Here is a 26159-nt window from a genome sequence, read left to right on the forward strand (position 1 = left end):
CCAGCGAGGTGAGATGGAAAAGGAACTGACTCAAGGCTGACTCATCGTCCCCAGACTCACACACTGCGGCGTAAAATGCCACCTTCTCATCTCTTGGGGCCAAGTGGATTCAGTGCGGTAGCATCGCCAGAAAAGAAAGGGTCACAGAAAACCTTGCAGAGCCCCTGTAACTCAGGTAGCCTGGCACCTTGGTTTCCTAAAGGGACTGTGGGGGGGCTCTCCAATTTTAAAGCTATTTGGCCTTCCCCCCTCAATTCTGGGGCCCAAGCGGGGTACGAGTGTACCAGCTTTTCAGCAGGCCCCCATTTCTAGAAGGTCTCTGCCCACCCCCGCCCCACCTCCGGCCGGAAGAGCCCCCAGGATTGGAATAGAGAGGAGAGGAAGGAGAGGGTTGCAGGCTGAGAGGGGCAAAGGTCACAGGTGAGGAAAGGGGGAGGGGAGGGGGTGCCCAGGCCAGGCCAGGAGGGGCTGACCCCAGCACGGGGAGAGGGCGGGCAGGGGGCAGGCTGGGGGTGGGGGCGAGTTTGGGGGCTGGGTTTATTTTATTGTATCTGGCCTCCAGCGCTGGGCAGGAGACACTCTTTCTTGGGGGAGACAAAAGACCCGCAGTCGTGGCGTCCTGCCCCGCTGGGAGGGCGTTTCGCCCGCAGGACTCGCCATCCCCCTGGCAGAAGGGTCCAGTCACTCCGGCCCTGGGGAAGGTGGGGAGAGCGCTCCCCACTGGGGCTCCCTCCCTGCCGCCAGCAGAGGACCTCAGAACTGGGGTCTCGGGGGTACCCTCCCCCCACGTCCCAGCCCTTTGGGCCCCCAGATCCTGGGCACCTCCTTGCGGGTCCGCCTCAAGGCAGTGAAGTACCTGCTGGAGAGGGCTTCTGGGTGTGTGCTGAAGGCCGGCGGGAGTTTATTCGTGGCTGGAGATGGGCGAGGGTTGGGGGCCCGGGAGGGGAGGGGAGGAGGGGCTGGGTCCCTAACACGGAGCAGAGGACTTTCTGAGCCCCAGACCCCGCCATCCTTCTGGGCTTCCCAGAGCTGCAGGAGGCCGGGCAAGAATAGGACACGGGGGCTCAGAGGCAGTTTCACAGAGAAAGTCACGCCCCCACCCGCAGGTCACCTAGGCCATTTCCAGGTGGACCCCAAGGGCAGAAATGTCAGCGTGTGTGAGTGAGACCAGGGAGACCAGCTGGGCTCCGACTCTGGGAGGCTAGAGCTGAGGCGGGATTTCCAGGCAGGCATTCCCACGCAGCCGGACTGCAGGGCCGGGCTGTGGGCGACCGCGGGGCTGGGGGCTAGGCCGACCCGGCCCATCCGCCAGGGGACGACGCCAGGACCGGGGGCCCTTCCCTTCTCCCTCGCCCCCAGCCCCCACCACGCCCCCGCCTTTTGCTGCCTCTGTCTTAACGGGCGGCTCAGATGCTCCCCCCAAAGCGAGGTGAGTCGAGGATTAAAAAACAGGGGGAAAAAAATAAATTCGTAGAAGGTTTCTTCTCCTCGTTATTGGTCCTCGGCTGCCTTCCGCCCTGGCCCCCTGCCCTCCTCATGAATAAAAGAAAAGTCCGAACCCATCACGTCCCATTCGCCGCCGCCGCCGCCTCCCGCGCGCGCTCCAGCCAGCACTTCTGCGCAACTTACCCGGCGGATCGCTCGCCCCTCGCCTCCCCCCGACCCCGCCACCCCCTTGTCGGCCCCCCTCCGGCCCCCGAAACCCGAGAGGTTCCTTCTTTCCCCCCCAGATCTTCGGGGGGCGGGGGCGGGAGTGTGAAAGCCGGCGTGTCCGCGCGGAGCGAGTGCGGTCGGAGAAAGAAGGCGTGGAGAAGAGCAGGAGAGGAGAGGGCGGGGGAGCGAGAGGATAAATATATAAATAAATACGGGAGCAGGAATCCAGTCCGCAGCCGCTCGGCTCTGAAACTTCGGCCCGCAGCGCGGGAGCGCGGCCCTCGCCAGCCCGAGGCTGGGGGCCCGGACTCCGGCCGCGATCGCCCCGCCACCCGCCGGCCTCGCGCGGCGTCCGGGCCGCGGCCCCCGCTGCTGCCCCGCGCGTCCGCCCGCACAACTTCTGGCCGAGCGGGGCGGGCGGAGGAGTCCTGGGGCGGCGGTGTTTGTTTGTTTGAACTTCCTCGTCGCCGCCTCCCCGCCTTCCCCAGCCTCCCGACCTCCGCCCCCCAAGCTCACCCCCACCCCGCCCTCCCGGCTTCTGGACGCGGGCGGCTCTGCCGGGGCTGGGGGTGGGGAGCCTTTGCCGAGGGGAGGGGGAGGAGGTTTAAAAAAAAAGAGACGGAGAAGAAGAGGAAAGAAAGAGGTCGCGGCCGGGGGAAGGGGAGCGGACGGGAAGCGATTCTTGCCGACTCGGGACCCGCCGCCGGCCTGAGCGAAGAATGGCGGCGCTTCCCGGCACGGTACCCAGGATGGTGCGGCCGGCTCCCGGGCAGAACTACCCGCGCACCGGGTTTCCCCTGGAAGGTAAGAGCGCCCGGGGTGGCCTCCCTCCTCCGCCGGGGCCTCAGAGTCCTCGGAGAGGTGGCAATCTTCGCGGGGTGGCGGGGGCGCCAGCAAAGGGGGCGCCGGGGGGTTCCCTTCCCTTTGGGCTCCGAGTTTCTGGGGACCCACACTTGTCCGTTTCCGCGTGGGTTTCACCGACCGGGGCCCCAGCGTCACGGGTCCTGGGTCGCGGCCTTTCCCCGCCAGGCTGGGCTCCGAGTAGATCTCGACTCCTAGTCAATTTCAAATCCTAGTGGATCCCAACTCATTCCACTATTTTCAGATACTTTCCACCTAATACTTTCTCGGCTCTCCCCTGTTCTGCCAGCCACGGGGCTTTCTACTCTTGTTTTGTTCTTTTCACCCCGGAATGCTTTAACAATCCCTTTTACTTCGAAATACCAACAGTGTGTGATGTTTTATATGTCTTAACTAGGACCTCGCCTTCGAGGCTGGAAACAAACTAATGTGAAATAATAAACAGTAACGATTTCCGCCCCCCGGAAACTTTCCACTCGGGCTTCCGAACTCTAGAAACCCCTCGGGAGAGACCTCAAGACAGCGAGAGGGCACGGAAATGTCCAGACAAGGGGAAAGTGTTAGTTTTCTAAGGTCTCCTCCCTAAACACCCAGCACCGGGGATGAGCCGAAGGGACTGGTGCGGGTGAGCCGGTTCTCGGCTCCAGCAAGGGCTGGAGCGCACCGAGACGCTTTCCTGCGTTTTTGTTTTGTTTTCTTTTTAAACTAATATTAGGCCTTCGACCTGTCAACTGAGGGATCCCTTGGCTTCTGGGGGTAGGTAGCCCAGGATGTCAGACGTGGTTAGAGATAGGTGCGACTTTTATTTTTTAATTACTCTTCTTACAATTGTATGAGCCACTTGTGCGCGAGGAAGGGAAGCGAGGCAAGGAGAGGAAGCACGGGCAGGCAGCCTGCGATCTGGGGAGGGGGTGTCCCTCCGGCAGCTAGACGGCGCGGGCCCCGGAATTAGACCGCGGCGAGGAGAGCGGCTCCGTGATCAAGTGCGCGCGAGCAGCCGCGCAGGCGGGAGGGCGCGCCGGCCCGGGGATTTGTCGCAGCCGCTCTCTTGCAGCGAATGCGAGTAAAACAGGCGGCCGCGGCCGCGCAGCGGATTAGGACAATATTTGCCCAACATGACGGAGAATACTGAGGAGAGCCGAGTGCCGGTCGCTAAAGAGGCTCTTGAATATAAAGTTGGGCGCTCGAGAGCTCTCCAGCGCTAATGGCATATCCCGCCACGGAGACCGAGTGACTCTGACTTGGCGACGCACGATTTCTGATTAAATCCGAGGGTGGCTTCAGGCACCCACTTTTCCATGGTGGGGGGTGGCGCCGGCAGAGCGAGGGGAGGAGGCGGTAAGAACAGCTCAGCTACTGAGCCTCTGCTCGCCTCCTTTCTTCCAATTATACTGTCAGCTCCCTCCACTCCGGGGGCTGTGAAATCGTTCTAATCTACCAGATCTCCGCAGCCGCCAAGTTCCCAAATTGGGGGGATCGAGGCTGGATTAGTGCACCGGGTGTCCCCCCCACCCCCAACCTTCTGGGAAGAAATTGTGTGGACTCTGCATTAACGCTTCCTCCGAGTGCTCCCCTCCCCGCCTCACACGGAGGAGCCGTGTCTGTCTTCCTGGTCCCCAGAAGGGACTCTGGCCCGTCTGTGCACCGGCCTCTCCGAACCTGCAGGGACAGTTCATGGGTGTCTGAGGCCAAATGAGTATTCGATTTAGGAGCTTGCTGACCGTGGCGCAGATCACCCCCAAATCATCCCCAAACGAAATCTGAACTGGGAGAGGGGTTGGAAAGAAGGGGAGTCCCTCGAGGGGCAGCCAGGAGCCCCAGGGGGCATGAGCCAGCGGCTTTCTGTGGCCGGTCCCTCTGCTATGCCTCGACTACCCAGTTATGGGTAGGACAGTTCTACTGCACAAGTCAGCGCTGTAAATGCTAGTAATCAACCAGCCTTTCCAGGGCCGCTATCAAATGGGTCAGACTTGACCACCTAGAGCATGGAACCGACCAGATGGGCCCCATCTCACCCGTTGTCAGCCTCTCTAGAAGGCAAGCAGACCCTCCGCCCAAGCTGCCGGTCCAGAGAGCCGTGGGCTCCAGAGTCCCCAGGCCCCGCTGGTCTCCAGGCTCTCCCCTCTGTGCCTCTCCGTCCCCTTCTCAGATGCGGGTCCCCCAGGTGTGTCCTCATCCCCCCTAGTGCAGCAGGACTGGGGACACGCGGCACCTGGGAGGACTCTGGCAGCCAGCCGTGACCACTCTCCCCACCCCTGCCAGGCCTTCCCTTGGCTTCATGGCAGCTTTCCCCCTGACATCTGAACTGCTGCAGCTCCAAATGTGGGGGACGGAGACCTGCTTCCAGGGGTCTCAGGGTTCCAACGAAACTGAAGCCCAAAGGGCGGTGGTCAGTATCCTCATCCTCAGCCCGTGCGTCTCTCTTTCCTCGTCCCTCTCCAGTGTCCACCCCGCTTGGCCAAGGCCGGGTCAATCAGCTGGGTGGGGTCTTCATCAACGGGCGACCCCTGCCTAACCACATCCGCCACAAGATCGTGGAGATGGCCCACCATGGCATCCGGCCCTGCGTCATCTCCCGTCAGCTGCGTGTCTCCCACGGCTGCGTCTCCAAGATCCTCTGCCGCTACCAGGAGACCGGGTCCATCCGGCCTGGGGCCATCGGCGGCAGCAAGCCCAGAGTGAGTGTCTTTGCCGCAGAGCTGACAGCCAGCCTTCCCGCGGCTGGGGGTCCTGGCCGGAGCCCCCTCTCTACCCTGTGTCATCCAGCAGCAGTAGGGAGTCTGCTTGCTGCCTATGGGCAGCGCAGTGGAAGACGGTCCCCATGCCCAGGCCGCCTCCACTACTTGAATTTCCCAGGGATGGGGATAACTGGGGTCCGGATTTCCTAAAAGGCTGATGAGTCATTCCCGTGTTGTCCCTACATCTGCCCAAAGCCCCGCTGCCATCCTAAATGAGGCAAATCTTCCTTCAGTCTTGCCTGGAATAGTTGGAGGGGGTCCTAATTAGGTTTCCAGTTTATTATCTATCACTATCCTATTGCACATTCCCCAACCCCAGCTGCCTTCCTGGGAGCCAGGAACAGGTTTCTGGAAAGGATAAAGCCAGTCTCAGAATGGAGGCATGGTGACCAGAGCCATCCGCCTGGCCCTGGGGTTCCTGAGGGGCTGATATTAAAAGTGTCTCCCTCCCCCCACCCCATCTCTCCACTCCGACTCCCCCACCTCCACCTCTGAAGCAGGTGGCGACTCCAGATGTGGAGAAAAAGATCGAGGAGTACAAGAGGGAAAACCCGGGCATGTTTAGCTGGGAGATCCGAGACCGATTGCTGAAGGACGGGCACTGCGACCGCAGCACCGTGCCCTCAGGTGAGAAGGCAGCTGAGCCGGCAGCACCCGGAGCCCTCACCGCACCCTCTTTCTCCACGTCAGCAGGGCCAGGGCTCGGGTCCTGTGCGGCTGGGACTGGCGGAGGAGGGGAGACGATGGGAGCCACGGAACTTGGAGAAAAGTTGGGAGAAAAAGAGCCCGAGAGCAAAGGAGGCGAGGGCACAGGAGGGAATTAAAACCGAAAGGAAGATGGGAACAGAGAAGAAGGGAGGAAAAGAAGTTAGGAAAGGAGAGAGGAGCAGAAGGAAGGGAGGAAAAAGGGAGGGGGGGAAGGAGTTGAGCAGAAAGTTACAAAGTTGGGTGACAAGGGAAGTTCCCTTGGCGCCTTCCAGAGAACGTCCTACAGAGCTGAGCTCACCCTAGACGGGTGGGTCACAAGCTCCCTGGACTTATTTCTGCAAGTCTCCATTTCTGTGCTGTTGCTGCCTCCAGCCACCAGTGGGTCCCAAATGTGGAGGCCCTGGATCTTGCTGCCTGCGGGTGGGAACGTGCCCCCAGGTGTGTGTGTGTGCCTGAGCATTCAGGGGTGTGTGTGTGTCTGTGCGTGTGTGTGTGTGTGCCTGAGCATTCAGGGGGGTGTGTGTGTGTGTGCCTGAGCATTCAGGGGTGTGTGTGTGTCTGTGCGTGTGTGTGTGTACCTGAGCATTCAGGGGGGTGTGTGTGTGTGTGCCTGAGCATTCAGGGGGGTGTGTGTGTGTGTGCCTGAGCATTCAGGGGTGTGTGTGTGTGTGTGCCTGAGCATTCAGGGGTGTGTGTGTGTCTGTGCGTGTGTGTGTGTGTGTACCTGAGCATTCAGGGGTGTGTGTGTGTGTGTGCCTGAGCATTCAGGGGTGTGTGTGTGTGTGTGTGTGTGCCTGAGCATTCAGGGGTGTGTGTGTGTGTGTGTGTGCCTGAGCATTCAGGGGTGTGTGTGTGTGTGCCTGAGCATTCAGGGGTCTGTGTACCTGAGCATTCAGGGGTGTGTGTGTGTGTGTGTGCCTAAGCATTCAGGGGTGTGTGTACCTGAGCATTCAGGGGTGTGTGTGTGTGTGTGTGTGTGCCTGAGCATTCAGGGGTCTGTGTACCTGAGCATTCAGGGGTGTGTGTGTGTGCCTGTGCATTCAGGCTACAGGGCTGGGATGCACACCTGAGTGTGGGGAGCAGCAAGCGGGTTGGAGGGGCTCCAGGGAGGTCCTGGGGGGCGGGGGTGGGTATGAGTGCTCTAGGGGAAGGTAGGCTACCCACTCCAGTGTTCTTGGGCTTCTCTGGTGGCTCAGCTGGTACAGAATCCGCCTGCAGTGCAGGAGACCTGGGTTCAATCCCTGGATTGGGAAGATCCCCTGGAGAAGGGAAAGGTTACCCACTCCAGTATTCTGTCCTGGAGAATTCCATGGACTGGAGTCCATGGGGTCTCAGAGAGTCGGACACGCCTGAGCAGCTCTCACTGACCGTGATGGTGCAAAGTCAGGGTGCAGAGACGTGGTCGGGTGGCGCTAGGTGGGAGCCTCTGTCACAGCCTTGGGGGGTCCGTGCCCCAGGTGAGTCTCCACGTGGGTGACCGTACCTGTGCCTGCCAATAAGTGCACGTGTTTACCTGCGATAGTCCCCCTGAGTGTGTTTAGGGGCACAGGCGCTTCCTGACTTCTCCCAGCGCCCCAGGCAGCCGGCCTGCGCAGCCCCAACGACTTATACCCGCTCTTTTGCCTTTGAATTTCTGAGGTTTAGTGAGTTCGATTAGCCGAGTGCTCAGAATCAAGTTCGGGAAGAAGGAGGAGGAGGACGAAGCGGACAAGAAGGAGGAGGACGGCGAGAAGAAGGCCAAGCACAGCATCGACGGCATCCTGGGCGACAAAGGTAGGGCTGCGCGCGCCCGCGGAGCTCCCCGCGCGCCCGCGCGCGGGCCAGTGGCGGCGCCGTCCCACCGGGCCGGCGGGCAGAGCGAGAGCCTGGCGGGGTGTGCGTGCAGCGCCCCCTCGGTGCGCCCCCGGGCCGGGCCGGGAGCGGCTCCCGCGACGCCGTTGAGCGGCAGATGGGGTCCAGCCGTCCCCGGGGACCCCGGCGGCGCGTGGGGGCTCCGGGGGCCGCGAACCGCGCACCCTGGCGCGCCCGCTCCAACCGAGGGCTCCGGGCCGTGCGTCCTCCGGGGCCGGCGTTTTGGCTAGTAGTCCCGGTGTCGATCTATTATTTATAGGAAACTTGGGCAAAGGGGCGGGGGGGAGAGGAAAGAGAAGCCAGCCCTCGGCTCCCTAAATGAATTTGTTAACCAGACCCGCACACGCTCTTTAAACGGTCCCTTGAAACCCCGCCTGACAGTTGACTGACCGCTGCAATCAATAAAAATTAGCGCGGGCCGCGTGGGCAGCCGCCTCACTCTCCGACCCGCGACGCCAGGGCGCACAGACAGCGCGGAGGCAGAAGCATACATTTTTAAGGCGCTTTCCTCTTGGGCACGCGCCGGTGGGCCCAGGGGTGGAGGCCAAGTTCCCAGACGCCCGGGGTCGGGGGTCCCTGTGGGAAGGAGAGTTTCGAGCTTCATCACGCCCTCTGCCAGCTTTTAGCGGGGCTGGAGTCTGAGCCCTGCCGTTTTGGAGATGAGCTACGGAAGGCATTTCTCTTTCAAGTGCCTGCACGCCCAGGAAAGGGGGCTGTGCTTTTGTTCACTGACGGGTTAGTTTTAGGAGAAAGGAGAGTCCTTCCCCATCACCACTGCCTCCACGGGTCTCTTTGAGGCTTGGTCAGTGTGCGTCAAGGCGGTTGGGGGGGTGGGGGGGCATGGAAAAAGAAATACAAAGGCAAGACCCAAAGTCACAAAGATGGACCAGGGAAAGAAGCTAAACACCCAGACACACAACGCATGGAGGCAGCGGGCAAACGGGAAAGGCAATGGCCATTATAACCTCCAAAAAAAAAAAGAGGGCTTTGGAAAATGTGGGAGAGGAGTGTCTTGAACCCTGAAACTTGTTCAAGCACACAGTTTTGTTTGAGTTTCCTTCCAAGGGGTTATTAAGGTTCTCTCCTCGCCTCCCTGGACCTACCCGGGGCTCCCTCTGGTTTTCAGTAGTCTCTCCCAACCTTGAAGATGAACTTCACAGACAAAGCCCCGCTTGCAAAGACAAGTCCCAGCAAGGCCCAGCCCCCACAGGCCTGGTCTAAGGGGGCGGCGGGGGGGGGGGGGGGGAGCAGGGGCAGCCCAGTGTGAGAGCAGGCTGGGGCTGGAGAAGGGGCGGGCTATTGACATTCAGGGCCCCTAGTAGAGCCCAGTCCCACCGGGACAAAAGGGCAGGAAAGAAAGGGAGCGGGCTGTGCCCGGCACCCCGCTGTGTGGGGCCTGCGGAGGGCCTGGGGTCTGCAGTGGGGTGGGGGGACTGCATGCCAAGGAGCCCCTGGCTGGGCAGAGGCAGCCCGGAATCCCTGCGTGGGGACCCACTCTGTGTTTCAGCTTGGAGTAGAAAGGGACTTAGTTGGACTTCCTTTGTCGGGGGCTGGGAGGGGACAGAGAACTCGAATAATCTTTCCTGGCCAAATACAGCACTGCAGATGCATCTTCTGAGAGGTACCCTGGGAGGAAAGAGAAGGTTTGGTTTTGTTCAGAGAGACTTTTAGGGGGGTGTGTGTGTGTGTGTGTGTGCACGGCAGGGATATGTCCAGTTCAGTCTGTGAGGAAGCACAGCAGATGCATTTCTCCTGAGACGGAAGAGAAAGGAAGAGGGTAGCAGGTCCGGTCTGACGATGCCCTTGGCCCAAAGGAATCCAGGGGTTTCTAGTGCTGACCTGGGCTTACAGAACCAGTGGACAAGCCGTTTTGCTGGACAGAGGTTTTCCCTGAGCGGAACCGGGAAGCTTGAGGTCCCCAAGGGTTTCAGGAGGAGGCTGGCGGTTGCAGAGTACTGGCGCTTCTGCGAGTCTAGGAGTGGAGTTGCAGAAATGAAACGAAAGCGGTGGGCCCGGTGTCCAGCAAGTCGTGTGGTTTTGGAGTGACAGCGGGCATGTGGCGCCCTGTGGCTGGGAGCTGGATGGCCGTGTAAGTGCATGTGTCTCAGTGTGGCTGTCTGCCCACCGGACTTTGGAACGGAATCGTGGGATTCTGCGTGGATGTGTTGGTGTGGTCACAGACGGGCGGGATGGTGTGAGAGGGGAAGAGAGAGGGCTGTCTTTCCATCTGTGGACAAAGCGTATCTATCAGCTTGGATTCGAGTACCTTGGCCAGTGACTGGCATCCTGGTGAACCACCCAGTTGGAAACTCTCATCTCTCTCCCAGGCCCCGGGTGTCAGTTTCATGGCCAAGTTAAAGGTGAAAAGACCTCCCAACCTCCACCCGAGTGGGCCAGGTCGGGGAGAGGCAGAGATCCCCTTGGGCAGAGCAGGGGGAGGGGTGCACACCCACAAACTTTGCTTTGGCTTCTTGCTCTTGACAAATGCTTTCACCGGGGGTTGCCCCTCTCATGGCGGGGAGTCGCCCAAGAAGGGGTTTAAGAGCTCTCCTCTTTAAGCGCTAAAGAGAGATCCCTCCCTGAGTCCGTTTTTTCCTATCGTCCGCTTGGCATTTAATAATGTTAAGACTTATTAGAGCTGGTAATGAAAACTGGGACTGCTGAATAGGAAACTGTGTTGGAGAGGGGTGTAATAGCTCCCAGGCATGGTAAGAAACTATTTATCCGCAATCAGTCCTCACTCGCAGAGTTTGAAGCACAAACGTTAAGTTGAAGGGTTTTAAAGCAGATTAAATTGAGCTTTTATTTCTGTGCACTTTCATCTCTGAACAGCTCACTCCTGCTCCCCTTGGGCTGATATTCATGAGGCTGTTCATATTTTTTTTTTTTTTTGCTCTTATCCTTGTTAAGACTGAGTTATTAGGATTGTTGGTTGTGAGAATTCTCAGACCACTGTGGACAGGGGCTCCGGCCACGTTCAGCACACCTGGAAAGCTTCCTTGCCCTCAGCCACTTGGCCTCTCTCCTCCTCACCCCTTCTCCGAGGAGAATCAGGGCAGACCCAGGCAGGGACCCGCCTGGAAAAGGATTTGAGGAGGGATGGGGAAAGAAAAAGATTTTCCCAACCTGAGTCCAGGGAGATGCTTGTGGGAAATCTGATAGGGGTTTGCAGAGTCAAACCGTTCTTCTGTGAGCGCCAAGGGAGTGAGTGTGAAGAAATGATTTAGAAAAAGAGTAACAACAGCAGTAACCCTTAAGAGGCCTCTGCATCTGACAAGTTTAGGCTGAAACTGACCAGATCAGACCTCAGGGGCCTCTAGGATAGAAAGCCCAGCTGGGTCACAGTTAATATGGAATAAGGGGGAAAGTCACAAGATTAAAAAGAAGAGTGTGCATTCTCCCCGGGAGAGGGGGCGAAGTCCATCTGAGAATCTGTCGACATCTGAATTGGGGGGCCGAGGGGTGTGTGAGAGGCAGATTTGTATTTCTTTGCGTTTTTCCTTAATTCATTTTCAAAGCAGCAAACTTACAGGTGTCGAGTGAGAAATGACGGAGAAGGACGGGGAAGGAGGGGATAGCCCGAAGTCTCGGTTTTAGACACTTGTAAAAGGAGGTGGGAAACAATTTAATTTGGCAGCAGCGATAGCTGCTAATGCGGTTTTCGGTCGTTTGCTACACCGGAGGAAGCTGTTTTGATTGTGTGTACAAGGACCTGCCAAATTTAATTAGGCTCCGGGGGAGCGAATGAATAGGGGGAGGGGGCCGGGCTCCCCTCAGCCCACACCGTTTTTTCGGCTTCACACCTGGAAGGGGCATTGTTTACTGGATAGGCGAGAAGGGGAGAGGGGAGTGGAGGGCCCCCAGGGAGAGGGGCCCTTGGAAGAGCGAGCGAGGGAGGGGTCGAAGAGAGTCCATTTATCAAGAAACAATCTGCATTGATTTAAACCAACAAGTTCCCTCCTCTGTAAATGTGTGTTTAGAGAAAGGTAATTGACACTCCACCAAATCAAAGGATTACCCCGGGTTGGCAATCTAATCAAACAGAGTCCAGGCGGGATTTGAGGCTGTTCAGAGTGGGATCAGCTTCGCATAATGGGGGCTCGGAGGAAGATGGGAGGGTGTCAGGCAATTCCCCGGCTTTAGGCAGCGCTGGGCGGTGGATATTCAGTGAGACCGGAGGGGGCGAGGGAGGGGCGAGGGCTGCGCCGCGCCGGGGCGGTGGGGGATGGGGGAGCGTAGAGGGGCGCGCGGGGTGAGGGGGGATCTGCCCCGGCGGAGGGGGCCGCGGGCGAGGGGCGAGCCCACACTGGGATGACAAGACTCCCCCTGTCTTTCCTCTGCTCCCCCCAACCGAAGACGAGAGAGGGGCGGAGGGAGCTGGGACTAACGAAGAACAACAATGAGATAACTATTACAAAGGCGAACCCTGGCGCGCGCGCGCTCGCAGCCCCAGAACCCACGGTAAATAAACAGAGTCGGCAAACTGTTTGCCAGATAAACTCGTGCCTAAATCGAGTGTGACGGGCACAGAGAGAAGAGACAGAGGAGATAAGGTTGGAGGGGGAATGAACGAACATAATCTAATAGAAGACATTTAGAAAACAAACTTGAAACAAGCGAGAACAGGCGAGCGGAGGGTAATTACCCGCCCCAGAGAGCGAGGGACGCCTTCGGAGGGCTGCGGGTGGGGTCTCGGAGGCGCGAGCCGCCGAGAGCCGCGCGCTGCGGAGGAGGGAGGCCTTCGGGACTCCGCAGGGAACCGGGAGAGGGTTCCTGGGGCGCGCCAAGGAAGGGGCTCGGCTCCCAGACTGAGGCTCCCGCGCGGCCCCCCGTCTCCGAACGCGTTTCGGAGCAGGGTGGGGTCCCCCGCTGCGAGGGCACGCGGGTTTTCTGTTCACCCCCGGGCGCGCACCGCCACGCACTGGCTGTTTCCAGGCGTTTGTACCTAAAAGACTTGGTGTGCACGGCACAGCCGTTAAAGGAATTAGATATTTACCAGTTTGAAATAAGCCTGGCTAAGAAGAAGAGAGAAGAGAGAGACAGTGAAAAGATGAGGCTGGGGGAAGACTTCAAACGAATTCATCGTTTGGAATGGTGGAGAGGAGATTTACCAGACAGTATTGCGAAGTTATTTAGATATTAATAACACATTTTCCTGAGGCGCGACCACGGCAGCCATCTGCGCTGTTCTCGGAGCTATTTGGCTGGGTGAAATATGGGCGTCTCAAATGTTGGGAAGAGATAACGCAATCAGGCTAACCCTGGTCCTAAGACGGCATCGCAGCGTTAAACCCGGATTAACCTCCCCCCTCCCACCCCCGCGGCCCCCTCCCCTTTCACAGCTTTCCAAATTTTTCAGTGGAATTTACATGGAAGGATTTAAAAGCACATATAACAGTAGCCTTAAAGCAGTAAGGTGATTATTTGGGCTATTTTTTTTAAAGGACGTCTTTATGAAAATGATAGTTGTCACACACTACATTTTATATAAATAATATTATTTACAAACATATTTTTTTTATATAGGGAGAGAGCACTGAGCAAATAAGATTTCCTTCTAGGTTGCCTGTTTGGCGTTTCTATTTACCTTCATCAGCAAAGTTGATGAGGCTTCATTCCTAATGGGGACTAAGGATATAAACATGAAATGTACAGGATCCCAGGCTCTGGCTCTGGCCCTGGGACAAGCAGAGTCCAAAGCCAGAGAGAACTCACACCATATAATAGACGGCCCCTGGTGAGGGGAAGACTTCCTGCTATAAAGAGGGACGCAGAAGAGACACCCCAAAGGGGACGTTCTCCAGGGGCTTTGGGGCCCTGAAGGCCATGACTAAGGGGGGCACATTCCAGGAATTCCATGAAAATAGTCCCTCTCCCTCTCCCACTCCAGACTAAGGAGGTAATTAGGAAACCCAGTTGGGGTTGGGGTAAGAGGGATTGGAAGGTTGGGACAATCCCCCTCCTTCTCAGTTTTTGCTGTCGCGGGCCTTTCTGCTTCTCCACCCCCCCCGCCTTCCCCCAGCTCTGACTGAAAGAGGAAAGGTGGAAATGGGGTCAGCGCTTTCTGACCCGCTCCGGAGCGATTGGCCCCGGCTGGGGTCGGGTAGGGGGAGGGAGGGAACGCGCCTTCCCAAATCGAATCAAGGCAGAACGGTGACCTAAGGGGGAAACTCCCCATTAGTAGATAGATCTCTCCAGAACTTCAAACAAAGTGGGGGGAAGGGAGAGCGCGCAGGGGGCACTAGGAGCTAGCCAAGGGGAGGGGCCTGCAAGAGGAAGAGAAGGGGTCGAGGGCAAAGGGGAGGTGGGGGCCAAAGGAAGGGGTGTAGGGAAGGCGGTGCGGGGTGGGGGTGCTGCACTTGAAACTTCAGCCCCCAGGGAGCGGTGAGGCGTCTCCGACCGCAGCAGCGAGGGAGCGACGGGGGAAGTTGCGTACACCCCAAGTCTTGCTCCCCAGAGGCCCGGAGGGCATTCCAGGGCGCCCTGGGCAGCTCTCTTGGGCAGCTGAGTGAGCGTGGCTTGCCAGGGGCTGGGGATGAATTGGTTCAACTTCCTTGGGGCTGCGGGTCAACCCGTGGACGTTTCCAAGATGCGGTCGCCCGGGGCTTCGGGGTGTGCTGGGCCCGAGCCCGGGTCGAGAGGAAAGGAGGGATGAGTAGAGGCCCGGGAGACCCAGAGTCGCGGAACGGGGCGCGGGGCGGGGGAGGGGGACGAGAGACAGTCCGGAAGAGGCTGGGGAGCGCGCGCGGAAATTCGGAGAAAGAGCAGCGCGGGAGGAGAGAGCCTGGCCCAGAGCGCTCGCGCGGGGCGAGGGAGGCGCGCGGCAGCAGGAGGGGAGACAAAGAGGCGCGGAGGCGCCGAAAGGCGGGCCTGGGCCGGGCGGCTCAGGAGGGACCGCGGGGCCAGAGACAGCCCGCGGGCGGCGGGCGCGAGCGCGCAGGGCCGGGCGACGGCGGGAGGCGGGCGAGTCGCTGCCGTCCTTTTGATCCTCCGCGGCTTGCCCTTATCAGAAGAGCTTTCGGTGACACTGCACAAAGGCCGTTCATCATATTACAGCGCGGCCCGGCGGCTCGCTGCGATCCCGCCGCTTAATTAGAGGCGAGCAAGTCGGGCCGGCGGGGCGGGCGGGAGGCCAAGCCGGGTGCTGGAAAGAGGCCGGCCCGTGTGCCTGGCCCCTCCGGGACTAGCCGCGAGCGACAGGGGGCGGAGAACCCTTCCTCGGAGCGTCGCTAAAGAAACGTCCCAGTCGGGTTGCGCAGCCCGGAGACAGAGGCTCACCGCCTTCCGGTTTTAAGCAGCCGCCCCTTCGAAATTCCCAGCTTGGGGAGGAGATGGCGCCCAGGCCATCATCCCCTCTCGCAGCTTCGGACGCGCAGAGTGGAGGGTGAGCAGAGGGAGTTACAAAACTGGACGAGCTGCCGGCTTCGCGCTGCTCTGGATCCAGTTCTCAGCCACCCGCTCCCGGCGGCTGAGAGGTAGATTCCCGCCTCCGAGGGCCTGCTCTCCCAATCTCAGCCTGAACCCAGCAGGGCGAATCCGGGAGGGGCCAGGAGCGCTGCGGTGGACCAAGGGAGTCAGGGTTCTGCCAGCCCCACCCCCCAGCTCACTAGCAATGAAATCCTGAACAACTCTTCTTAGTCCCCTCTGGGTCTGTTTGTTTGTTTGTTTTCATGAAAAACCAGAGAATTGCACCAAGTCAAAGATTCTCATTCTTTGGGGGACCCTGGACCCCTCTGAGAATCGGATAGCATCTGAGAAATGGCCATTCACAGAGGTCCATACAGGAGGCGTTTTACAGGCAGAACATAAAGGGTCTCTCATTGGGCTGCTAGAGGCCAAACACACGTTTTCTGGTGACTCCGGTATTCTTGAGGGAGCACTGGATTCCAGGAGCGGGCGTCCAGGAGGAGGAAATGGATGGGGGGATGGGGGTGGGGGGGCGAGAGGTGGGGCTGCGCTCATGCTGCCCTCTGGTCCTTGCTGCTTCCTCCTCTTTCCAAAACAGAGGCAGTGACTCCCACCGTCCCACCCCAGTTTGGTTGTTGGAGGGGTCCTTTAGGAGGCTGTTCTGTGCAGAACTAAACCCAAACGCTGTGCTCCTGTTTTGTTCCTGAGAAAGAGAGAAGAGAGGAGAGAAAAGACATCTTCTCGGGGGCCCAAGTCTTCCTTCATTCTATTAAAAGTTGAGCATCTGCTATGTGCCAGGCACGCTGTTAAGTGCCCGGGATGCCTGCGACATCAGGAAGGCCCCCTGCCTTGCTGGAGTTCTGAGCCAGGTGGCAGAGACACAAAATTAAAGGCTGATGATAAACAGACTTGATTCAGAGCATGTGTCCGTGTGAGTGTTTACCTGCCTACCTGGTTACCTGTGTGCGTCTTAGTGTTCCCAGATGCTGGCGGAGGGGGGCATGAGGTGTTTGTGTGTGGGGTAGCTGGACGGGCAGGCACAACAGCAGGACATGTTTGGGGGCCGTGGCTGAATTTGGCACGCAGCCTCCAAGCTCATTTGGGCAGCCGCAGGCAGCCGCCGGTGCCTCCAAGCGCGCCGCGGGTTCGAGCAGGAGGAGGACCGGCCGGCAGCGGGGCCCGGAGCCGCCGGCCTTCCCCGTGCTCTTTGTCTGACCGGAGATCAAAGAGGCCCCAGGCCGGACCGAAAAGGGGGTGGGGTGCCGGCACTGAGAAGTAGCTTGGAAACTCCCCCTGAACCCCTCTGGGGTCCTTTCTGGGGAACGCGGACCCAACAGAGCCCCAGCCGAGTGGCGGCCATCCTTCCGCGGGGCCCGCTCCACTCGGGTCACCCGGGGTGACAGGAGGAGAGGATGCGATGGCTTGGGGCGGGAATTCAGACCGCCGGGCTCTAGGCAGCTGGGGAAGGCGGAGAGACGGCAAGAGCGGGTGTCCGTGGGTCTGGGTGCAGTGTTGTCTCTACTTGTGCGTGGAGATGGGGCCAGACCTTCCTGTTGCCTGGAAGCTGATCCTGAAAGCCCGCGCCGAATTTTCTGCGCTGTCTAGACAAGAACATGGGATTCACGGTAGAGTTTTCTTTCTAGAGCGACAGTTTTGGCGTTGGGAGGGGTTGGGGGCGTCTTAACGAACCTTCTGGGGGTCTTAAGGAAGCTTCCGGAACTCTCTGGTTCCCAGTGAAAACCTATGAAAAGCCTGTATCCGGATCTCTCTTGTATCCACGGGTACAACGGACCCACGGCTGGTCCCGCTAAAGGACTAGAACCTGACCCCAGAATCTGCACTAAGATTCCCCTCCCCGCCTCATCTCGAGACCCTCATCCTTACAGTTTCCCTCCTAGTCTGGACATTTAGAGCGCGGATTCACCCTTCGGAGGGTCAAAAAGTAGGGCAGAAATAAAGAAATCCCAGTGCCTGCACTTGGGAGAAGGGGCGCAGCTCGTCTCCTTTCTCCCGCTGCCCCCTGCCCCACCCCCATCTCTACCGCTTCTCCGTTCCTCCTCCAGCTGCCCGCGAAAGTCCACGTGCAAAATCTCTGCCACCCCTCCCAGCTTCGGTGATGGGGGAAGATTCTGAATTATTGCGCCCCCATTTCTGGGGTTTATCCGAAGTGTGGAGAGTGAATCCTAAGACAGGAGGTCCTGGAAGTTTCTTGAATAAGTGGGGCAGAACTTCCCTCCCTCAGGGGTCGCCTCGTGTTTGGGTCGGGACTTTCCTTTGGTGACCTGTACAGGCAGGCGACAGCAAGTGATTTAGCTGGTGCGCTCGGAACTGAGAGCCCTAGGCGTCTCCCCCCACCAAAACACAAAACAAAACCACACAAGCCCCGCTTTCCGCCCCTGGCTGGCTGCGCGGTGGGTTTGAATGCCGGGAGCGCATCTTCTAGCGCGGGGCCTCGGTTTCCCGATCTGATTAGTGGGGCTAAGACCCCTCCCCACCTCGGGAGGCGGGCAGGAAGCAGGGCCGGGAAAGGCTCTTTAGAAACCGGTCCGCGGGGCCGAGAAGGGGGGGAGGGGGAGATGGGGGAGGGGAGGGGAAGGGGAGATGGGGGGAGGGGGAGATGGGGGAGGGGAAGGGGAGAGGAGGGGAGGAGGGAGGTGAGGGGAGTTCCTCCCCGCCCCGGCCGCCCCCTCCTCCCAGCGCCCTGTCGCCCCTTCCCGCTCGCGCCTCAATGGCCACTTTAGAAATACAAACAACTTTAGAAATAAAGTAACCAAACCCCCGAAAGGGGCTTTGAAGGGGCGAATGCCTGGTGGCGCTTTACTATGGTGTGGGCCGAGGCCCCGGCCTAATCCCGCTTTCATTTTCACCGACGGCCGCGGGGGAAGCGCTCCCGGCCTCCTGGCCCCTCAGGAGGCTGATTAGGCCACAAAGAGCCCCCATTATCCCGAGAAGAAAACCGGGGGGCGGCGCGGGGCGGCGGCGCGGGGGGAGCGGCCCGCCCGCGCCCGGGCTATTGACTTAGTGGATGAAGTCAAGAACCGGCGCGCTGGGAGCCCGGGAGCGGGGGCCGGGGACCGAACAAAACAGGACGCGCAAAACCCCACCGCGAGCCCGAGCCCAGGGCCGGGGCGCGCCAGACCCCGGTGGACTGGGGGGCTTCAGCTGGGTCAGCCGCCCCCGGCGGCCCCGGGGGCTGAGGATGTCCCCCCGGAGCCTGGAGCCGCTGGCTGACTTGGGACGGGTCTCGGAAGAAGGGAGAGCGGTGTCTGGGGTGAAGCAGTGCTGGCTAGCGATGCGGCCCTGACTCTCAGGCCTTGCCTTCCTCCTCCTGAACCCGGGGGCTTGGGTCCAGAGGCCTCAGAAAGTCAGCCCAGGCGGGTCCACCTGCGGCCTGTGATGAGTGACGTCTGGTGGGCGGAGGCCTCTCCTCGGAGAGGCCCTGGAGGAGAGGCCTGAGTGAGAGGCCAGGGAGGGAGGAGATGAGAGAAGAAAGGAGAAGTCCTGGACTTCTGCACGGTCTGCGTAACTTTGAGTGAGTTCCCTTGAGAGCCTCAGTGACCCCGTCTGTAAAATGGCCCCATGGGTAACACCTGCGAAGTGCGCTGGAAAGTCAACAACATAAGGACATACATCACAGGACCGATTGAGGGACTGAATTGATATTTTTCTCCAATCCTTTCCACCTCTCCTTCTCCACGGCCTCTGTCCATCTACAGCCCACTGTCCTTTGGAGTCAGAAATAACGGGGGCTAGAAATCCACAGGCGATCCCTGTATTTGGACTGGGATGTGTGGGGGTGAGGGCAGGTACTCAGCTGGGCGCCAACAGAGTTCTTCCTTAACTGAAAGAAATCAGTGGTCAGTGGGTCGCTCCTTATTCAACAGAGGCCAAAGAAGGCAAAACAGAACTCCACAGCCTTGTCAGATGTGCCGACAGACTTTCCTTCCTAAGGAGCTCTGACCTACTCCCACTCCCAGAGAAAGGCAGCTTTGGCAGGTAAGGGAGGAAGGTGGGCAGCAGTGACTGGGGAGATGGCACCCTCCAGGGATAAAGGAAGTGAAAGTGAAAGTTGCTCAGTCGTGTCCAACTCTTTGCAACCCCATAGACTATACAGTCCATGGAATTCTCTAGGCCAGAATACTGGAGTGGGTAGCCTTTCCCTTCTCCAGGGGATCTTCCCAACCCAGGGATCGAACCCAGGTCTCCCGCATTGCAGGCGGACTCTTTACCAGCTTAGCCACCAGGGATAAAGGAAGCAGGCCCCCAAACACCTCCCCTCCCCAATCCCGGCTCCTCGCTTCCAAAATGGAGTAGGTCCAGACCCTGACCCAAATGACATGGGAGAGCTTCGAGCGCTGTCCGTCCCGTCATTCCACAGGTGTTAATGAAGCCCTCCTTCCTGTGAGCCGTGCTGGGGGTGATCCCATCAGAGCCCCGATTGTAGACTCCTCGAGGCAGAGTGAAGGAGTTAGGCCTTACTTCAAGGGCAGTAGGGGGCCAGGGCGGGGCAGGGATGGACTGAGCAGAGTGTGTACCGCAGGAGGTGTGCAGAGACCAGCTGGGAGGTTAATGTGAGACAGAAGGCCCAGAGGGTGAGTGGAGGGATTTTAGGAGAGGGGAGCCCCAGCCTCGGTAGAGAGGCAGGGAGAGAAGCAGTTGTTTCCAGATTCTTCCTACCTGATACCCATGTGTGCTGAGCCCATGGCTGGCTGGGTGAATTCAAGGGAGCTTGAAATTCCTCTCTAGGCTGAGATCCCAAAGGGTAAGATGGTTGAGCCTGTACATCTAAAACTGCCATCAGGTCATTTCACAGATGGGAAAGCTGAGGTCCAGAGGGCGTAGCCAGAGAGAGCCCAAAGGAGGAAGAAATAACGTGGTACGCTGGCAGTTGCTTTGGTAAAGGGTCAAAATAAGCTGGTGGAAATCTCATTTCCAGGAATTGAAGGCTTTGGGGGAAGGGCATGGAAATCCTGCCCTTTCCCATCCGTATGGCACGTCATTCTCTGTGTGTAAGGTGATGCATGCTTTCCAGTTCTGTTTTGGGGGGAAACTGAGGCACAGAGCAGTGTGCCCGAGGGAGAAGGCCGTGGGGGCCTCTTCCCTGGCAGCGTGTGCAGGACTTTGGTGCCTTTTCCCCGAAGAAGCCTGAAGGGCACAAACCCCTCTGTGCTTCCTGCCACTTCTGAACAGTGCAGCCCCCAGCAGCCTTCCCCATCCTGCAGGAACCCAGCTCCTCAGGGAGACTGTGGCTTAAGCTGGTCCCCCCCCCCCCAGCTTCCCTTGAGCATCTGCTGGGATCTTGAGACTTGAGGGATGCCACTGATTTGGCCTTTTGAGGGTCTGGGAAGCATCCTTTTAGCAGCAAGAGAAAATAAAGAAGGGAAAGGAGCCACAGTATCCTGGCTGGGGCTGGAATTCAGGTCCTCCCAGGAAGAGGCCCTGGCTTCCGCACTGACTGCCGTGTGACTCTGGACAGTTTCTCTGGGCCCTGCTCCAGTCTGAGCAATGGCAAGGTGCAACCAGCCTAGCGGTTCTCCAGCGGTGTTCCATGGAGTCTTGGGGTTCCATGCGTGAGCTTCAGAGGTGACGCAGTCTGGAGGATTCTCCAAGCGCTGATGCTATGAGCATATCTGCACTGGGAGCTTTGTGGCGGGGAGAAAGTCAGAATTATTGATAGAGAAAACTCTGGTGAGATGGAGCTTTGTCCTGGAGAGGAGCCGGGACTACTGTCCTGGCTGCTCTGGAGGGGAGGAGGGAGGAGCTCTGTTTGCGCCTGGAATCGGAGCCCCAGGCTGTGGTCGTTGGTCTTCAGAGATAAGCTGATATTGCTTCTCGGGTGACAAATGGTTCCCCCTCCTCTTCTATTGCCCTGATTAGGGAACTTTCTCTCCTGGCTGGGAGGTCTCTCAGGGAGAGCAGGCAGAGCTGGACTGGATTCCAGACCATGGGGTCTACCTCTGGAGTCCTTGCCCTGCCTGCTGTGTGACCACGGGGAGGCAGCTGCCCTCTCTGTGCTTCGTTGGGACACTGGTGGTGTGGCTGGGTTGCAGTGCCGTCTTGGCAGCAGGATTCAATACAGGGTAGGGGAGGTGGAAGGCCAGGAGGGCAGAAGGGTGTGCCCGAGTCACCCAGGCATTTTTGCCAAGCCTACACATCTGGTGCTTTCTCAGTTTGGGACTTCTGAGGGGAGTGGGGTTTGGGTCATTCCGATGGCCACCCCAGTTGAGAGCCATCGGTCTAGTGCAGCACCCCGTTTATAGACGGAGAAACTGAGGCCCAGAGAGGGAAAGAGCCTTGTTTCCTGTCACACAGGAAATTGAGGACAGTGTCAGAAAAGAGACCCGACCTCCAGACTGGGAGACCAGACGCCGTGCAGGGAGCATTCTGCCAGGTCTCTGGGCGTCTCATGTTTTGTTACTGTCACCTGCCCCCACTGAAGGGGTGCTCTGCCAAAGCACTGTGCCGAGAACCATGGGGCTGAGGGCATTCCCTGCCTGCCCTGTGCCTGGCTTTGCCCACGCCGTGGGAATGGCCTCCAGACACTCACCTTCATCTCAGCTCCGGGCGCCCAGCCCTCGCATCCCAAGGCAGCCACCACTGGGCCGTGAAAGGAACCAGTGAGACCCAGCCCCAGCCCCCTGCCCTGTGTCCCCTGAGAGAGTCGCTTCACCTCCCTGAGGCTTGGTTTTTCCACCCAACCAGTGGACAGCAAGAGTTACGACAGGAGGGAGTGAGTGAAACCAGAGGAAAGATGGCTGGAGCATGTGATTAAACTGAGGCATGAGTTTGAGGGAACTCCGGGAGTTGGTGATGGACAGGGAGGCCTGGCGCGCTGTGATTCGTGGGGTTGCAAAGAGTCGGACACGACGGAGCGACTGAACTGAACTGAACAGGCCTGAAAGTAATTTGTGTGGCATAGGGAATCCATAAAAGTGGCTGAGAAGAGAGTTTCTCGAGCCAAACACACGTTGTTTTATCAGGGGCTGCAAAATAGGTATGCATATGCTTTTTCATATGAATTTTAAAATATATTACAAAACCCATGTAATGCTCATAATATTTCAAAGCAGAAAAAAGTATATAAAATAAAAGTATATATATATATATATATATATATATAATCCTCTGCTTCTCTAGAGAGAATCCTCTCCTTCCCTAGACGTAACGTTAAGACTGGGCGTGTAGCTATCTCAGTGTACACACGTGTATCTGCTGCTGCTGCTAAGTCACCTCAGTCGTGTCTGACTCTGTGCGACCCCAGAGATGGCAGCCCACCAGGCTCCGCCGTCCCTGGGACTCTCCAGGCAAGAACACTGGAGTGGGCTGCCATTGCCTTCTCCAATGCATGAAAGTGAAAAGTGAAAGTGAAGTCGCTCAGTCGTGTCTGACTCTTCGCGACCCTGTGGACTGCAGCCTACCAGGCTCCTCCGCCCATGGGATTTTCCAGGCAAGAGCACTGGAGTGGGGTGCTGTCACCTTCTCCGACACATGTATCTAGATTATATCAATATTCATTGATCCATCCATCTAGATACAAATGTATATTTAAAGGAAAGTGACATCACGTCAACTTAACCCAGGGACTGCAGAGGCTCAGAGGGGAACATGGAGCCCCCGAACTGAATCTTTGCTCGTGGGTACACGCCTGTGTGTATGCATTTCCCTGAGGGAGAATCCCTTAGGTTTCCTGGGTCTGCTAGCGCTCAAGAGCCTCGAAAGGGTGAGCGTTCCGAGGTGGGGGCTTTGCAGGCATCTGTCCTCTCTGGTGAGGGCTAGACAGAGGTGCCCCTCCCCCCAGGCCCCTCAGCGCTGCCCCCCCCCCACTTCATGCACCTGCCTGGGCTTCCGGCCTCCTCGGCTTCAAAGCAGCAGGCTGGGCTTTACCTGCCTCGCCTTGGAGAAAAGCTGCCTGGTTTGAAAGGGGAAGTGGCATTTCAGGCACTTAATTAGACCCAGTACAAGAATGGAGGCTGGCTCTCGGGTCAGGCCAGGGGGGATTGTTGGGGGATTAACACCCAGGTAAGCCCATCAAGGCTCACTGGGCCCCTTGGCAGCAGGCAGCGGAAAGGCTGGGCCGGCAGGTCGGGAAGGGGGGCGGAGGATGGGAGGAGAAGGAAGGGCCCCTCAGTCTGCAACCTCCACCATCCTCCTTCCTCTCGCTCACCACTGGTGCCCCAGGGGGTGGAGCTAGAACTACGGCTTTATTCCCACACGGATGTGCTGAGCATCTACTGTGTGATGGGCACTGTGCCAGGGGCTGGGAGAACAGCCCGGAACCACACACAGCCCTGGTTTCCTGGACCTTGCACCTTGGGGGAAGGGAGGCAACATGCACATCCTCAAGTAAGAAATCCTTTCAGAAGGGGGACAAAGGTTTGAAGAGGATAAAGCAGAGTCCTAATAGAAAGTGACTGATGGGGTGCGGTGGGACAATGATTATCAGGGCAGCCTGCCTGGAGGAGGCGATATTTGACCTGAGGCCTGGATGGCAGGAGAGAGGCAGCCGTTTATTGAACATCTACTTGGGAGAACAGTTCATTGGGAGCTGACTATGGGTCAAGCCCTTTACAGGAATGAATGCATGAAATCCTCCCAAGAGCACCTTGAAGGAGGGATTATCGCGATGCTCGTTTATAGATTCAAAACGCGAGTCACAAGGAGGTATTCAGCCTTTGGGGCACAAACAGGTAGGGATGTCTCACTGGGAACTGTGCTGCCGGCCTGTCCCCTTCGTGACGTTTTGTCAGGTGCCTCATCTCACGTAACCCAATCCTTCCCTGTGGGAATTTATTATCCCAATTTTGAAGACGAAAGCAGAGCTCAGAGAGGTTTGCTGGATTCCCCAGAGACACACAGCCAGCAAACAGCAGAGCCAGAAATAGAATCCGGGCGCCACAAACTCTTCCTGCTCTGACGCACCAGCTTTTGGCAGGCATCTGACTTTGGAACGCCCTGCACTGATTCACAGGGTCCTGTGTCCCTGGGGAGGGGCTCCCCCTGTCTCTAGAGCCAGGGGCTTGTCATTAACAGAAGATTGAGCAAGACGACGGCTTGATGATCTGATTTTTTTAAATGAGGTACCCTGCCCACATTTCTGATCTGCTTCTGGGATTCTGAACTGAGAAATCCATGGTGGCCTCGGGAGTGCGTTAGAAGGTAGACGCTGGGGTCTGTTCAGGGAGTGCTTTTCCGTGTGTGCGTTTTGCGGCTGTGGCTGTACTGTGCACACGTGGTAGCTGATGGATCATGTTTAGGAGTCAGGGCGAGGTGGAGCTGGCTCTGGTTAGATTGGGTGGGGTGTTTTTTCTTTTTTCCTTTCTAAATCAGTTTATTTTTTGGCCACACTGCTCGGTGTGTGGATTCTTAGTTCCCCAACCAGGGATCGAACCCAGGTGCCTGCATTGGAAGCGCAGCGTCTTAGCCACTAAACCTCCAGGAAAGTCAGGGCAGGGGGCTTTGTCTTGGGATGTTGGTATGTGTGAGTACGTCCTTGTGATGTGAGCTGTGAGGACGGCGTGTGAGTGTGTTCAGGTGTATGTGGGTGTGTCGACATGAATGTGCGTCTGTTGGCGATGTCAGGGCGACGGCCCTGGGCAGGTGTGTACTCTCGGGGATGCGTCATCTCCGCTGTGCGTGGGCGAGGTCAGTGTGTTTCTCTGGGGTCTAAACGCACCTGCCCCCATTTTACAGACAGCAGCTGAGGCTCAGAGACTTGAGCTGCCAGAAGCCGCCTCGCTAGTTAGAGCCGAGAAGGAAAACCAGGGCTGCCCTGAGTTCCAGCCTCTCTCCTCCGGTCCCCAGGAAGCGTTTGAGGGACAACAAAAGGTTCACATGCCAGCGTACATGGCGGCAGCCTCTGTCCCGGGGCCTGGCGGGTGGATGTGTGTGCAGTCACATGCCTGTCCCCCTCCTCACCCTGGCGTCCCAGCCTCTGCCCGCTCCCTGGGCCCCCGGCCCAGCCCTGTTGCACGCGGGGCCTTTCTTTCTTGGGGTTGCAAATACGCTGAAGATTAACGCCCGCAGCTGGCTACAGCCCTGAACAATGGCAAGACCTAGGAAGTGAAGAAATCAGCAGAGAGGCACCACAGTCCTGTCCAGAGAGGCGGTGCGAGCGTCTGCCCACTTGCCTCGGAGTGACCCATCCCCCCGGCCCGCCCCCCGCACCCCGCCCCCTCCTCCTCCCAGCTGGAAGGGAAAACAGCCTGTGAAGAAATGCTCACTCCAGAGGACACTGCTCACAAGTTCACCGCCTTAGACCAGCGATTAGGGGAAAGTTGAAGAAGGGGCGGGGCACCCCTTCCAGGGGGAATATCCAATAAATAATCACATGTGGGAGAGAGAAGGAGAAAGACGGGCAGGGGCTGGGGGGCTGGGATCCCAGCTGGATGCTGTGACCCAGCCTGAGATGGATCAGCTCCAGCTCTGTTCTCCTTGCTGCTGCTGCTGCTAAGTCACTTCAGTCGTGGCCGACTCTGTGTGACCCCATAGATGGCAGCCCACCAGGCTCCCCCGTCCCTGGGATTCTCCAGGCAAGAACACTGGAGTGGGTTGCCATTTCCTTCTCCAGTGTGTGAAAGTGAAAAGTGAAAGTGCAGTCGCTCAGTCATGTCTGACTCATGGCGACCCCATGGACTGCAGCCTACCAGGCTCCTCCATCCATGGGATTTTCTAGGCAAGAGTACTGGAGTGGCTTGCCATTGCCTTCTCCGTCTGTTCTCCTTAGTGGACGACAAAGCACAGGAGAATAAAGCAAAACCACCTCACGGGGATGCAGAGCCTTTCTCCTTCCTGAATCTCCGCTCACCTACTTCTTCCTGGCAAGCGGAGAGGTGACCAGGTGCCCCTGGAGAACTTCATGGGTGGCAGGGGCTGGTGGAGAGAAAACAACAAGGTTAGAGAGGTTGGGAGGTAGCGGGACTAGATTGCATGGCTGTGATAGTT

General features: G+C 58.4%; 1 protein-coding gene across 3 annotated transcripts in view; it reads left to right on the top strand.

Annotated features, from left to right (window-relative positions):
- Positions 1 to 2141: 2141 nt before the first annotated feature.
- Positions 2142 to 26159, top strand: part of LOC129538356 (paired box protein Pax-7) — a 65586-nt gene continuing 41568 nt past the window's right edge. Inside the window, exons 1-4 of one of the 3 annotated variants that reach the window (XM_055398480.2) lie at positions 2142 to 2457; positions 4957 to 5192; positions 5750 to 5879; positions 7599 to 7733. In XM_055398480.2, the coding sequence (XP_055254455.1) occupies positions 2373 to 2457; positions 4957 to 5192; positions 5750 to 5879; positions 7599 to 7733 (586 nt within the window). In that variant the 5' untranslated portion in view covers positions 2142 to 2372. The remainder of the gene's footprint in view (positions 2458 to 4956; positions 5193 to 5749; positions 5880 to 7598; positions 7734 to 26159) is intronic. The other 2 variants (XM_055398482.2, XM_055398481.2) reach the window with 2 other exon arrangements.

This window comes from Moschus berezovskii, chromosome 2 (genome assembly GCF_049115385.1).
Source record: "Moschus berezovskii isolate FMDL1 chromosome 2, NW_MosBer_1.0, whole genome shotgun sequence".
NCBI classification, from domain to species: Eukaryota; Metazoa; Chordata; class Mammalia; order Artiodactyla; family Moschidae; genus Moschus; species Moschus berezovskii.